We start from the raw sequence: 14268 nt of genomic DNA on the forward strand, positions 1-14268 counted from the left end.
TGCATGTTAAGTATTTGTGATAAAAAAAAAAGATTCTTACTGTTCAACAGGAGTGCTTTGCAGATGAACGTGAGGACATTTTTGAAACTACCTCATGGAGTACCTACCTACGCTATGTTTCCACCAACAGGAGTTTAATCTATGTCTTAATTTTTATTGTGATTGTTTTCGCCATTGAGGTAAAATGCTCCCCTTTATTAAAGATTTTTTTTTTCAGAATTTCGTCATTTTAATTTTTCTAAATTTCTCTCTTTTTTTTAACTATTAGGTTGCTGGTTGTGTCATTGGGATTTTTCTCATAACAGAGTGAGTATCATGTTGTGTTTCTCATGGAAATGTGGTTCCATTAGTGTTGCAATCAATGAGCATGTTTTGAGAATGAAAAATAAAATAAAAGACAACCCAGAAAAAAACTTTGAAAAACCTCTTAAATAAAAGAAAATAAAATAAAAAAAGTATTAGCTTGCTATTTTCTAAGATATTCTTTTGAAACTTGTATTTTTTTTTTTCCAATTTAATTTTTTCCTCTTGATCGGGAAAAAAATATGCATTTTTATTGGTCTGCGTGGACACTGGGTTTCAAGTATAAAGAATGTAATCGATAAAACGCACCTTGAAAATAAGGAATTGTGTGCATGCAGATGTCGCAGTGGTTAGCGTATAAGATCCACGTCCGGAGGCCTTAGTCCTCGACGCGACCGACCCGGGTTCGAATCTGGCCTGTGGTCCTTTGCCGCATGTCTCTCCCCCTTTACTGTCAGAAAAACGAGGCACTGGTGCTGTAAAAAAAAAAAAAAAAGAAAGAAAAACAATGCAGTGTAAAATAATCCTGAAAATGAGAAATTTGAAAAACTAAAATATGAAAAAGAGATTGAGAAATAAAAACATTTTCTTAATGAAGAAGCTTTTTTTTATATTAATTTAAACCTTTTTTTCTCACCCCCCTAATTTACTTCATAGTTTCTATAAATATTAATTGCATTACATAGGTTCAGGAGAGGATGTGGCAAAATGAATAAACTACATAACTATATTTAAAGCTTTAATCCTCACCACATTAGAATTAAATTTAGATTTCCAAACTTTGGCCAAAATCTGCACACTACATTTGCATGTAAGCTTTGAAGTACGGTAGTTAAATCTACAGTACAATAAAAGGTAGGGATCATTCCAAGATGTTCGATAACCTCCAAACCCCTAAAAGAGGAGAATTTAAGTCTGATTGTCTCTGCAGCAGAAATAACAGCAGGTGTTGTTGTTTTCTTTGGATTCTGCAGCTGCTGAATTGGGAGGATAGCATCTATGGACCATCTTCACGGTTTCTCTTCAGCTCTTTTTTGATCTTCATCTTTTTTCTTTGTTCCACCAGCGAGATCTGGAGGGACGGTGCAAACCCAAATTCACCCAACTACATCGATGAGCAACACCCGAACGCCTCATCAACCCCTGTCCACCTGGCAGTCATAGTTACACCAACCAGCACGTACTACATCATCTACATCTTCTTTGCTCACTCAGATAGTATACTGGCCCTCGGAGTCTTTAGGGGTCTTCCTTTAGTCCACACATTACTGACTGTGTCCAAACGACTGCATGAACAGATGCTTAGCTCTGTGCTAAGGGCCCCTATGTCTGTGCTCAACACCATGAAAACAGGTGCTCTCCTTTTGTCTGACGCTGCTTCTTCTCATTGAATTCTCCGAAATATTAATTAGTCCTATCCTTATTTTTTGTATCTTCTTTATCCTCTCTAGGCCGGATTATGAACAGATTCACCAAAGATATGGCTGTGATTGACGACATGCTACCTCTTGTGCTTTTTGACCTCATACAGGTGACTGACATTCTTTAGCCTCTTTAATAAAACTTAAGCTGATATGTCTATAGAGCCAGCTACCTGATATCTAGTCATTTAAAAATCTGCATCAAGGTATTTTTAAAGAATAAAAACCAATCTAGCAGGGTTCCAATCACTGCCAGGCAGTGTTATCACCTGTCTCAGTAATTTAAACCTTTACGGTACGATTTGGTTTCTGTGTTAAATCACGTATTGCATTTATAAAATTTCCTGGTGCACAGGCTTTACATCAGTTATTCAAATGTGTATTTTTTAAGCATCTGCTAATTTTTTTCATGTCAACTTTTGTCACTCTGAGGGGGGAACAATCAGAGAAATTAAACTGCCTGTGATTGGCTTATCTTCAGGAAATCCCTCCTCTTGAGCAAGTGCTGTTTATTTATTTATTTATTTATTTTCCTAGTTGTAGCTAGTAACATTAGCAAATTGGTTAAATTAATTCCTTATTTGGTTAATTACAATTTTGTTCAATGCTCAAATGTTAAAATATTCTATGTCCTACCTTGTGTTCTAAATCTGTGATCTAAATTTTTTTTTTCACATTTTTATTTATTTATTTTTTTCATTTATTTTCTTTAAGCAAAAAAAAAAACACATTAAACATTCAAACTTTTTTTTATGTATTTTTAATGTTTATGTTGTACAATAGTTTAAAACAGTCATGAATGTGTTCTGACAGCAGCAGAAATGTGCTCTAAAATAAATGTTTTATTTGTAACTCTGCAAAGATAAGTTAACTTTAGCTCTAGGTTTGAATGAATACAGAAATTTACAAATTTAGTTCATCAGGGGGTCAGGGTGGGTGTTTTAATGGGGGCACCAAACAAAAGAATGAGTTTAAAATATTAAAAATATTGAGGAAAAAAAGGAGCAATTTGCAGGTCTGGAAACCTCAGATATAGCAGAGGAAAACTGTGATCATATCTTAATGGAACTTAAGCTGAAAGGGCAACAACTTAATTTTTCTGTCATCATTAAAATAAAACTGTAAAAAACAAACAAAAAAATTATTTTAAATCAGCAAATGTCATAATTTAGTATTCATACATTTATTTTGTTTTATATTTTTACTACAGGGGCCCTAACGGGGGCCAGGACCAGTTCTATAGGGGCCCTGGACCCGTTTTAAACCGCCCATGTCCTCTGTTATGTGTTGTTTATAAAATTGTCAGTTGATGACAGAGATGGAAATGATGTCAGAATTCAACTCTTGAGCAGGTTAGCAATTAGCCTGAAGACTGCACCAAGAAAATGTTTTGAGAGGCGGGATTTCCTGAAAAGGAGCCAATCACAGACAGTTTATTTTCTCTGGCTGGTTTCAGACTCAAAGTGACAAATGTTGACATGAGGACAAAGAAACAGGTCCAAACACTGGTAGGAGAAAATCTAGAGGCACATAAAAAAACGCAAGTGTGCAGAGAAGGAAGTGTGTGCAACTTTGGCAAATTATGACTTAATGATTATAATATAATTTAAATATTAATCTCCCACTGGAGAAATTCCCCTCTGCATTTTGACCCATCCCCCAGGGGAGCAGTGGGCTGCCACTGTGCGGCACCCGGAGAGCAGTGTGGGCGTTAAATGTCAGGGACCCAGAGTACTTGCAACCTTCTTAGAGCACCAGTGCACTGCTTTGACCCACTAGGCCAACACTCCACCTCATTTATAACTGTGAAGATGTAATATTAAAGTCATTTGTTCATCACTTGGTGTCTATCCCATCTTTTTTCCTCACTCCAGTTAACTTTACTTGTCATCGGCTGCATCTTCACGGTGTCCATCATGAGACCATACATCTTCATATCTGCCATCCCGCTGGCTGTTATCTTTGTGGTCTTGAGGAAGTACTTTTTAAGAACCGGACAGCAACTGAAGCAGCTGGAGGCCGAAGGTGAGAAGAGACGCTTGTCTTCATGGTTTAAGTTGCTAAATGAGCCATTTCTTGTTTCCTGTATTTCGTACACTTTCGTTTTTCGTTTAACTGAGTGTTTTACTCAGCTGTGTTGAACCGTGGAAAGGTGCAGGACAACAAACCTGGACCTCTGGAATGGAGGAATCCTGCCCTAGGATATGAAAACAGTCCCCGGACCGCTGTGGATGCCCTCTGTTTATTAGATGTCTCTGCAGTGTGCTCAGTGCGTGCTTCTGTAATGACGCTGATGTCTTTCCGAAGCACACTGAGGTCATAGAGATGAGCTGAGCAGGGATTTCCTCCAGCCATATCCTGGTGTTGTTCTTTCTGCTGCTTTATGCAACATATCAGACAAAATGCACTGGAAAGCAAACGTATTTGTCAGCGCTGGATGAGTTACATTCCTCAGTCTTACCCGTAGCTCACAGAGGGTGTAGTTTTTTTCCTATTTTTTTTGTATGGTGTTTTTGCTGTCTGTTGAGATCAGAATTTTAAAAACAGGAATAGAGAAGTTTCACATTAAGAAGACATCAGGCTGTTGGAGGCTTCCTGGTAGGATGAGTGACATCTGAGTTAAGGAGAGAGATGATGGATAAGGATCTAAACATCCTACTAAACACTCTTTCTATTGCACAGTACGCACCAAGTAAAGATAATAAATAAAGTTAATAAATGTCAACACTGTTGGTATATTAAACAATCCATGACAGACATTTAAGCACAGATGTCCAGATTAGAGCCTGATTCAGATGCTCATTTTTTGGTTTGGGATTTTAGTCAAAATCCTTTTCTCTTTAAGGACAACAATGTTCTGCCTTTAAAAAAACAGTCACCACTTAGAAATAACAGGTAAAGATGAGAGCATTTGACTGGACAATAACAAACAAATATGGAGGACTTGGAAATCATATATACATATATGTATTATATATGTTTGTATAAAATCATTTAAATTTTTAAACATGATTAGAAACCCAGGTTAAAAAACATTTTTTAATTGCACATTTTTAAATAATTATAATTTTTGAATTGTATTTATTAAGCCATTGTTACATTATGCTTGAATCTGATCTCCGAATGAAGATTTAAAAACCAATGATTATAAATATCTTTCCTTAATTTATAATGTTTATACCATTTTCCACTCATTTTCTATTTTCACCTTGCATTTTCCAGTCCCTTTTTCTAAATGTATTTCAGTTTTTCCATTTTATATTTCTGTGACCGACCTACATGGAATGAGAAAAGTTGCCCATTTCCATTTAGCTTTTGCGACACCCTTGTTAAAAAGCTGTTAACAACAGTTAATAAGTTGTTAATAAACGGTTAATAGGCTGTTGTTCAACTGTTATAGGATAAAACTAAACCATTAGTAAAATGAGGCTAAACTGTTAAAAAATGTTTTGCTGATTAAAGCGTTTAGCAGCTTTTCTGATTAAAAGCATGTCTAAATGGCAACACAGTCATAAATGTTAAGAGATTTTTCTTTTTGCGCCATTTTGCGTCATTCCACCGCAGATGTTACAACACTCTTCAGTTATTAACTTTATTTTGAACCCTGTTGGTCTGAATTGATTCATTAGATAATGGCTTCATTAAACAGAGCTGCCATTTTTATATCTGGGAATCTGTGAAAGTGTGAAGGTTGTGCTTGTATTAGGAAATCTATTATTGCTTATTAAAGTGTTTTTTTAGATTTTATTTGTTTTTTAATATGTTTTTTTTTTATCACACAGTCTGGTCTGATGCATTTGTTTTTTTGCAGTGAATTATTCAAAGTGACACGCCCCGCCTCTTTGTTCTTACGTCACTTTGCATGCTCTGATTTGATCTTTTAATTTTGATTGATGGCTGTTTTCTTTTTGCGCCACTAATTCATGAAATGAAGGTTAAGTTTTCTATTCCTTTTAAAGAAAACAAAAAACTACAGTAAAAAGATTGTGATTGTTACTAATTACTGTGGATTTCATTCGCATATTAAAACCTTCCACGTTCCTTCTTTCCCTGCAGCTCGTAGTCCCCTCTTCTCTCACCTCATCATCTCACTAAAGGGTTTATGGACGATTAGAGCATTTGGACGTCAAACTTACTTCGAGACACTTTTCCACAAAGCCCTCAACACCCATACAGCCACCTGGTTCCACTACCTGTCCACCTTGAGATGGTTCCTGTTCCGCTGCGATGTGATTTTCGTTCTGTTTTTCACCGCTGCTGCCTTCATTGCTGTGGGAACCAACCGTAAGTCAATGACGAAAAAACTGGACATTATCTTATGTGTAGACACAGACTTGCAGCTATCAGAAGAGTGGAGGAGAGGTGTAACTCATATCTCTTCTTACGGTAATAGTAGCTATTTGCATAACACAACATTTCCTTTTAACGATTGACACAGTGCGTCACCTGAAGTTAATCCTGTAAATCCTTCAATCCAGCAGACATGAACTCAGCAGAGCTTTTTTTTTCCAGCCCCAGGATAATGTTAAAGAGACAGTGTGTCAGATTTACTACCATCTAGTGGTACAATAAGTGTATCTCAAATGACTGTCGGGTTGCGTTGAGGTTTTTAGAGGACCCAAATGCAGAGACGGAAGCTGATGTGGTTTCATGCAAATTTAATGACCATCTAAAGGTAACAGAAGCAAAGTCAAAAAACAAAATATTAAAAAACCATAAACCAGGAGACATCAGTGAAAACACGAATGAGGAGCAAAGAAACAACGAGAAACCAACAAACAGTAACTGAAAAGGAGGAGTATAAATGGCAGGCTGAACAAAGACGGACAAGGAGCAGATGTGGATGGAAGCATCTAGAAGGGAGCTAGGGTAGGGAGACTGACACAAGGGGGCAACAGAGTAGGAAGAGCAGTTAAGCTAGTTCTACCAAGAAACAGAGCTACCTAGCAGAAGCCAGGTTGTGCAAATACTGACCAGTAGTGTTGCGCCGATGCCATTTTTTGGCCCCGATACCGATACCCGATACCTGGCTGTGCAGTATCGGCCGATACCGATACCATAATAATGTAAAATAATTGCCATCATGGCTTTGTCAAGCTGCTGCCTACCTTTGTGAAGCAGGAAAAGAATCTAATACAAAGTGAATCCAGTAGAACTTTTTATTGCCCAACAGGAGTGGGTGACAATAGTTGAATAAACTTATGGCTCTCAAAATGGTATCAGTGTCCTATTTGTTGGTACTCGCCGATACCGATACCACCATCTTAGGGCAGTATCGGGGCCCCGTCCGATACTGGTATCGGTATCGGTGCAACACTACTGAACAGATGTTCTAAGTGAGGTGGAGAGCATTAAACACTAAATAATAACAATGGTTATGGGTCTATTTGAGTGCAGGTGGAGCCTTCCATCTGTTATTACGTCATTAGCATTAAGACGTGATTATCGACCATGCGGCGATATCCCATACTTAATGTGTGGTACAGAGTGAATTGAGTGAAAGAGAATTTAAAAAGGATGTTTTTTATATTTACCACACAAAGCTCATTAACCTTAACAAAAGATGTTGAGACCAGCATTTGATTCTGAAACCAGCAACCTGTAGTATTTCCTTTAGCCAGGAAACATTTTGACCTGTCTTATATGTTTTAATGAATGGATTTTGGAAAGTCTCTTAAGGAAACTAAACAGAATTCATGTTACAGAACTTTTGGTGAGTATCACCTCATAATAATACAATTAAGATCACCTCAACCATTTAGATAGATGTAGAAAGTTGGTACGATGCATTTTTTTATTTTTATGAATACAAAACCAGCTAGTATATAGCTTAGGGAATAGACCGGTTGTATCTAGTTCTACATAGTTTTGGTGTTGTAACGTTCAAATTGCCTTAAATGTGCTCAATTTCATGCTATAGGACCCAGTGGTGTGGTCAACAGATTGCTTCGGTCCCACCACAGGACACTTGATTACAGTCAGATGCTTTCAAATTGATGTCATCTGGGTGAACTCCATGAGAGAGTTGCATGCTTTTGTTGCTCACATATCACTGTTAATCTACAAAATAAACACAGAGGGCTCGTTTGCAACAATCAAGAAGGAACAGTAATTATTTGACTAAGAGCATCACCCATTCCTGACCATGCTTCAATCCGTTCGCAGCTCCTTTGGTAACTGATACAAAGAAATCTTCTATACCTTATAATAGCCCACTGCAAGGACATGTGGTTAATAGAGAGAGCATTAAATGTCATTAAAAAAACACATTTTACTAAGGGTTTCAGGTGTCAATTATCAATGGTACCTTCAGACCTTAAAATACAATTCTATAGTTTAGAGATTGGGTTTATGAATTAATGTCAGGTATCTAGTCCTAATAAATACTCTTTGCATAATCAGTTTAGAAACATAAATCTTGTCTGTGTGCTCAGAATCCGAACAGAGCAGTATGTCTACATACTGTTGGACGGCCACTGGATACGATGCAAAGGGAAGAACGTGTTTGATTAAAGGAATGGGAAAGGCGAACGCACAATAAAACATGCTGCTGCGTCACAGATTGGGTTTATGTTAAGTGCAGGTTTAAGGGTAATTTCACAGCTCATTAGTTTCCAATGGAGCCAGTAGGAGAACTGTGATGCAGGAGTTCAGCTCTGACATCAGAGAGGTGAGCTTTCATTGGATGCTGTTGATGAAATTTAGTGTGTGTGTTTCACAGAGGACAGACCAGGCGAGATCGGCATCATCGTGGCCCTAGCCATGCTCATCCTGGGCACTTTCCAGTGGGCCATCATCACGAGCATCAATGTGGACGGTCTGGTAAGTAGTTCATAGTTTTAGTTACCAACACAGTTCAGGGAGTCTTCCACTCCTGGGAACATCCAACACAACATGTAAACACATGTAAAACTGGATGTTTTATGTCTAATACGTCAGAATCCCTGGAACATAGTTTGAATCATGCTGGAGCATTTAAAGCTGATTATTTCTAATTTGATGTCTTTTTTTATCCAACCATGTCTTTATTTTTCAATTTTTGGGAACTTCAGGTGTGACACAGAATGCTAATGCCTTTTTTCCATGGTTTTACTCTAACTGGCTCCACTCCACAAAGCGTTGTGAGCATTTCTTTACTTCCTTTACTGCACCAGAAAGACTCTTGTCATAATTTCTTATAAACTGGTGCAAACAAAGCAGGCATAATATAACGTGCTCCTTGTTTACATATGAAACGAGGCAAAGCAAGAGAGTTTTCACCCAGGAAATTTAGAGGAAAGATACCTTTAAGAGCGGCTACGTAAAAATGAAGGACCCCCATGAATACAGCAATCAAACGAAATTAAAATGTGTTAATACTAATTAATAAACCTAAAACCATGTCTGACAGAAAACAAGAAAAAGGCACATTTCTATGTAGATTCAGTGGGTTCTTTCTGCCATTTGCCCTATGCTGGCAGCCATTTCGCATTTAGCTGCTCCCTTAGTCTTCCTCCTGCTGCACATCGGGGCTGAGACCCAAACATTATAGAGTTATCTCACCTACACCAAATGCTATTGATTTTGGTGAAGGTAAACAGTATTTAGTTCAAAAATGTATTCATGGATTATTATTGAACCACCATGTGCAGGACGTGGTAGATGCCCATAAGCAGACTGCCTCCACTGGTCCTAATAGAAGGAGCATCCACCTAAACATACAATACAAAGTATCAAATATGTAACCAAGAAAACTGATTTTACATAGCTTCAAAGCATAGTTTTTGTCCTCACCCTGGCTTTAGTAAAGATGTACTCATAAAGCCAAACTTTAGACCCCCCCTAAGGCAGTGTTTCCCAACCTTTTTTAAATTGTGTTCCCCTTTGATCATCCAAAAGTGGAACGTAAAACACCTGACTATTTCAAGACTGATCTCTGTGAGAAGCAGAATGGAGAGATAAAGAAAATATTTTGTCCCAGCTGCCATCAGGCATTTTAATGCCTCTCGAAAAACTGAGTTTTTTTTATAATACTTTATGTCTTTTATCCTATTTTATATGTTTTTATCGTTGCTATCTGTCTATCTGTCTGTCTGTCATTTATCTCATCTGTGTGCGATTTTCCGTAACACTGCGAGGGGTGCTGGTGCCTATCTCCAGCTGTCTATAGGCGTACATCCTGGACAGGTCACCATTCCATTGCAGGGCAACACCGAGACCAACGGGACAAACAACCATTTACACTCACACCTAAGGAGAAGTTAGAGAAGACAATTAACATAACAGTCATGTTTTTGGAATGTGGGAGGAAGCCAGAGTACCCGGAGAGAACCCACGCATGCTCAGGGAGAACATGCAAACTCCACGCAGAAAGACACCCGGCAGCCTATTGTATTCTTTCCATTTCAAATAGAAAACATAAATATGTTGAGTGGAAGTTAGTAAGGAATCAAAATAAAATCATATTATAAACCTTTATTTATAAAACTGCAGTTCCTCTGAGTAAATCCCTTATAATCACATTGTAGAGGCAAGGATTCATTTTGGTAATGTCTCTAAGGGTAGGCTGCATGTGTTAAAGGTATGTATGGGCATGTGTGGGTGGAGCTATAAGTGGGTGTTGGCATGTGTCTGAGTGATTGTCTAATTAATATCACCTGGATCTGCTCTGAGGCTGTTTTGTTTGTTTGATTCAGAGGGAGAGGTTAAGACAGGGTGCCAATATTTCTGTTGACCGCAAGTTTAAAGCAAATAAATCTGCAAATCGACCTGTTGTACAATGCCTCACAGAAAAAGAGTACAATAAACATCCCTAACTGCAGAAAAGCTTTATGTTTCCTCCTTGGATTCAGCGCGTCGAACAGATCCCTGCTCTCCTCTCAGTGACTATTTTTTTGGATGATAGTCGCCTACACACATTTAAACTTGATGAATTGGGAACAAAATATCGAACAAAAAGTATAGGCAGACTGATGAGCTTTAAACAAATAAGAAAAACATATTTTCTGTTTGGGAAAAAAAGCTTGTTTCATTTCTCAATTCGATCCACACAAAGCAAAACAGATCCCATCCCTGTTTTATTTTACTATCTAAGAAATAAAAATAATAAAATAATACATTTTCATATACCCGTTGCAATGCACTTGCTGACCACTAGGTGTAGGCGTACCCCTGGTTGGGAAACACTGCCCTAAGGGACGATGCTCTACAGGCTGGGAGCAGCTGTGCTATTTCATTAGATGAGCTGAAATCCTGCAATTTGGTATTGAATATCTAATCGACTTGTATTTGGTGGTCCGTCTAGATCCACTTTCTTTGTTCTTGTTGTTTTTTTGTTTTTTTTACACATCGACTCTTAAGGCCAACTATAATATATATCCTGAGTTTCTTTATGATGGTTAACAAGAACTGATCTTATGAAAAACAGCTGTTAGCCCTTTGACCTAACAACTGCTTTTGCCACCAAACAAGTTTTATCAAGAGGTTGTAACTGAAAGCCATTCATGCCATAGGGGCAGACATTTGGCTGCTTTTTCTTTAAAGATTTTTCTTTCAATCTGTCATATCGGCAGGGTTTTTATACATAAACGCACTGTTTAATATTATCTATGTTAGATTAAAGTCCAACCATGTTCTGCTGGTTGAGGTTCTGTCAAGTTATATTCTGGTATTTATAATAATACTCAAGGTAGGAAGAGTATGGACTGAATATTGTTTAATTGTTACTGCAAGCTGTTATTCCAAAAAAATGGAAATAAAAAAAAGCATTTTATAAAATGAAATAAAGAAATGCAATCTAGAGATGAAACAGGATCTTAGTGTTTTTAATCAAAAATGGTTGGATGGTAACTTTTCTGTTTTCTCAGATTTAACTTTTTGTTGTTGTTTTTGTGTTTGTTTTTCAGATTTATTTTTTGAGATTATGTGTGCCTCATAACATTCTTTTCAAACTGTTCTTTCCAAACTCACATTCTGGATGTTAACTTTTTTCTGGAGCGAGGAAAGAGGCATAATCGCAACATGAAAAGAATTCACTAAACATAATCTAAAAAACTAATTTTAAAAAAGTGAAATGGTTTTTTTGAATAACGTTTGAACAATTTTGACATGAAAATGTAGAATCTTAAAAAAAAAAATAATAATAATAATAATTTGAAAAAAAAAATCCAAACAATACATTTAAAAAAACAGCAAAGTTACTCTAAAAAGTAATCGTTCTTCAACATTTAAGTTCTGGATTGATTTTTCTTTTACAAAACGTGTTTTTTGCTTGCAGCAATAATAAAAAGAAAATTCACTCCATAGAAGAGTAAATTCATCTCCAGTTTGTTGGAGGTGAACCTGCTCATCAGAGGCACAGCATATGTTTTAGCTGCTTTTTGGAATCAGCTCAAACTGATAGTGTTCTTCATATCATTGGGATATAAAGCTTTGTTATCCTAACAGTTAACTTCATAACAGCTTTTTTTGAAGTTGAGCCTTAAAATATTTGTTAGCCTGCTCACACACTAGGCACAAAAACACCTCATTGTCCTCCTCTCCTCTCAGATGCGTTCAGTGGATCGAGTTTTCAAATTCATCGACTTGGTGTCAGAAGAGTCGTTTCAGGGGAAACCTGGAGGTAAAGGAGGTTCTAGCCTTGTCATCAACAACCCGAACGCCTACAACCACTGGCCCAACCGGGGCCAGCTGGACATCCAGCACCTCACTGTTAAATACACAGAAGCTGGGCGAGCCGTGCTCAACGACATCTCCTTCTCCGTGGAGGGCGGCCAGAGTGTAAGTCCTAAGCCTTTAAACTCCTACAAACTTTAACATGAAATAAAAACCAAATGAACCAAACTGCTCTTCTAGACATGTGTTACATTAAGTTTTTTGTTGTTGTTTAAAGACGGACTCAGCAGACATTTCGGTCCAGTCACTGAAGTATTTCAAGGGCAAAAACAATCAACTCAAATCTGTAAAAGCTGATATGATAGAAATATCATTTAGGGAAACATTAATGATACAAAACATACCAGAAACCCAGTTCCCAGTTCTCTGACCTAAAACTTTCCTCCCACAAATTCATCCATCTGTCCATTTTCTGACACACTTAATCCCAAGTGGGGTCATGAGGTGTGCTGGTGCCTATCTCCAGCTGTCTATGGGCAAGAGGTGGGGCTACACCGTGGACAGGTCCCCAGTCCATCAGCAACACAGAGACAAACAGGACAAACAACCATTCACACTCTCACACCTAAAGAGAATTTTAGAGAAGCCATTTAACCTAACAGTCATGTTTTTGGACTGTGGGAGGAAGCCGGAGTACCCGGAGAGAACCCACGCGTGCTCAGGGAGAACATGCAAACTCAATGCAGAAAATTCAGACCATTTATTTGCCAAGAATTCACAACATGTCATCATAAGTCAATCTTGCAGGATTCGCTCCTCCTGCATGATCCTCTGGCAACAGGAGATATCTACTTGCATTGTGTCACTGACCCTACAGCAATCCCTCGGCTCACACCAAGCATGCTTGTAGCGAAAGTGGAGAGGAAAGGCTTCCTTTAATAGCAAGAAACCTCCAGCGGATATTGCTCTGCACTTAGCACTAAATTTACTGTTACTTTGAAATCTCCACATTTCCGTATTCCCTCACCCTTTTTGGGAAGCGGTACAATGGGAGTGTCCCGCAACTTCCCAAGGTGACATACACTGGTAGCTTTTCAGTTTGATTGTTGCACTGGACAATAACATCCATGGTTCCTTTCATGTGCACTTTGTGGCTTGTGTGCGCTTTGAACACAGTCTGAGGGAGGTAGGGGAAGGTCTCTCAGGTATTTTTTATAGGTCTGATAAGACACTAGTGATGCTCTGGACCCTGTGTCGATCTGCATCTGGACTGCATGTCCCTCCAGCTCAGTTTCTGCCCAGTACCCATCAGAACTTTCTTCTACACTCATTATATATACTGTATTTATTACAGTTGTTTCTTCCTCTGATTAAGAGCTTATTATACTGCACATTGTGGATATGTATTTTGTTTTTAAACTTTGTATAGTCACTTTTCTTGTCTGTAGTTTTCTTATTCCTGCTCGTTCTACATGGTCTTTTTTTCCAAAGCTCCGACAATCCATTTCCTTACACCAGCATGCATATGCTAAATGTCCTGTTTTAAAACATGGGCCTTGAACGCTACTTTGGTTGCTGCCAGTAGCATTAAGTTGTTGGGCTTCTTTAGTTGCTATTTCCATTGTAACGCTGATATTGATTGCTTTTTCCAGTGTTAGGTCACTTTCAGTCAGCAACGTTTTCTGTGCGGCTTCATTTCTTTCCAGTCCTTCTCTTAATGCAGTGGTTCCCAAAGTGTGGGGCGCGCCCCCTAGGGGGGGCGCAATGCCATTGCAGGGGGGGCGCGGGAAGCGGTATGGATGAATGAAGAAAAAAAAAAAAAAAAAAAAAACAGCGCTTGCTTGACTGAGCATAATGGACAGTTGTGACACTGCAACCCAGATTTGAGAAGATCTACAGCAAAAAGCAGGCTCACTACAGCCACTGAAAAGATGGAGGATTAAAGTACAAA

General features: G+C 38.1%; 1 protein-coding gene across 1 annotated transcript in view; it reads left to right on the forward strand.

The window, feature by feature from the left end:
- The window catches only part of cftr (CF transmembrane conductance regulator), a 59805-nt gene that overhangs the window by 39918 nt on the left and 5619 nt on the right, over window positions 1-14268 (forward strand). Inside the window, exons 15-22 of the mRNA XM_038280531.1 lie at window positions 51-179; window positions 269-306; window positions 1370-1656; window positions 1755-1834; window positions 3599-3749; window positions 5781-6008; window positions 8446-8546; window positions 12252-12482. Of these exons, the coding sequence (XP_038136459.1) occupies window positions 51-179; window positions 269-306; window positions 1370-1656; window positions 1755-1834; window positions 3599-3749; window positions 5781-6008; window positions 8446-8546; window positions 12252-12482 (1245 nt within the window). The remainder of the gene's footprint in view (window positions 1-50; window positions 180-268; window positions 307-1369; window positions 1657-1754; window positions 1835-3598; window positions 3750-5780; window positions 6009-8445; window positions 8547-12251; window positions 12483-14268) is intronic.

Source organism: Cyprinodon tularosa, unplaced genomic scaffold (assembly GCF_016077235.1).
Source record: "Cyprinodon tularosa strain WSP-4 unplaced genomic scaffold, ASM1607723v1 ctg160, whole genome shotgun sequence".
NCBI lineage: Eukaryota > Metazoa > Chordata > Actinopteri > Cyprinodontiformes > Cyprinodontidae > Cyprinodon > Cyprinodon tularosa.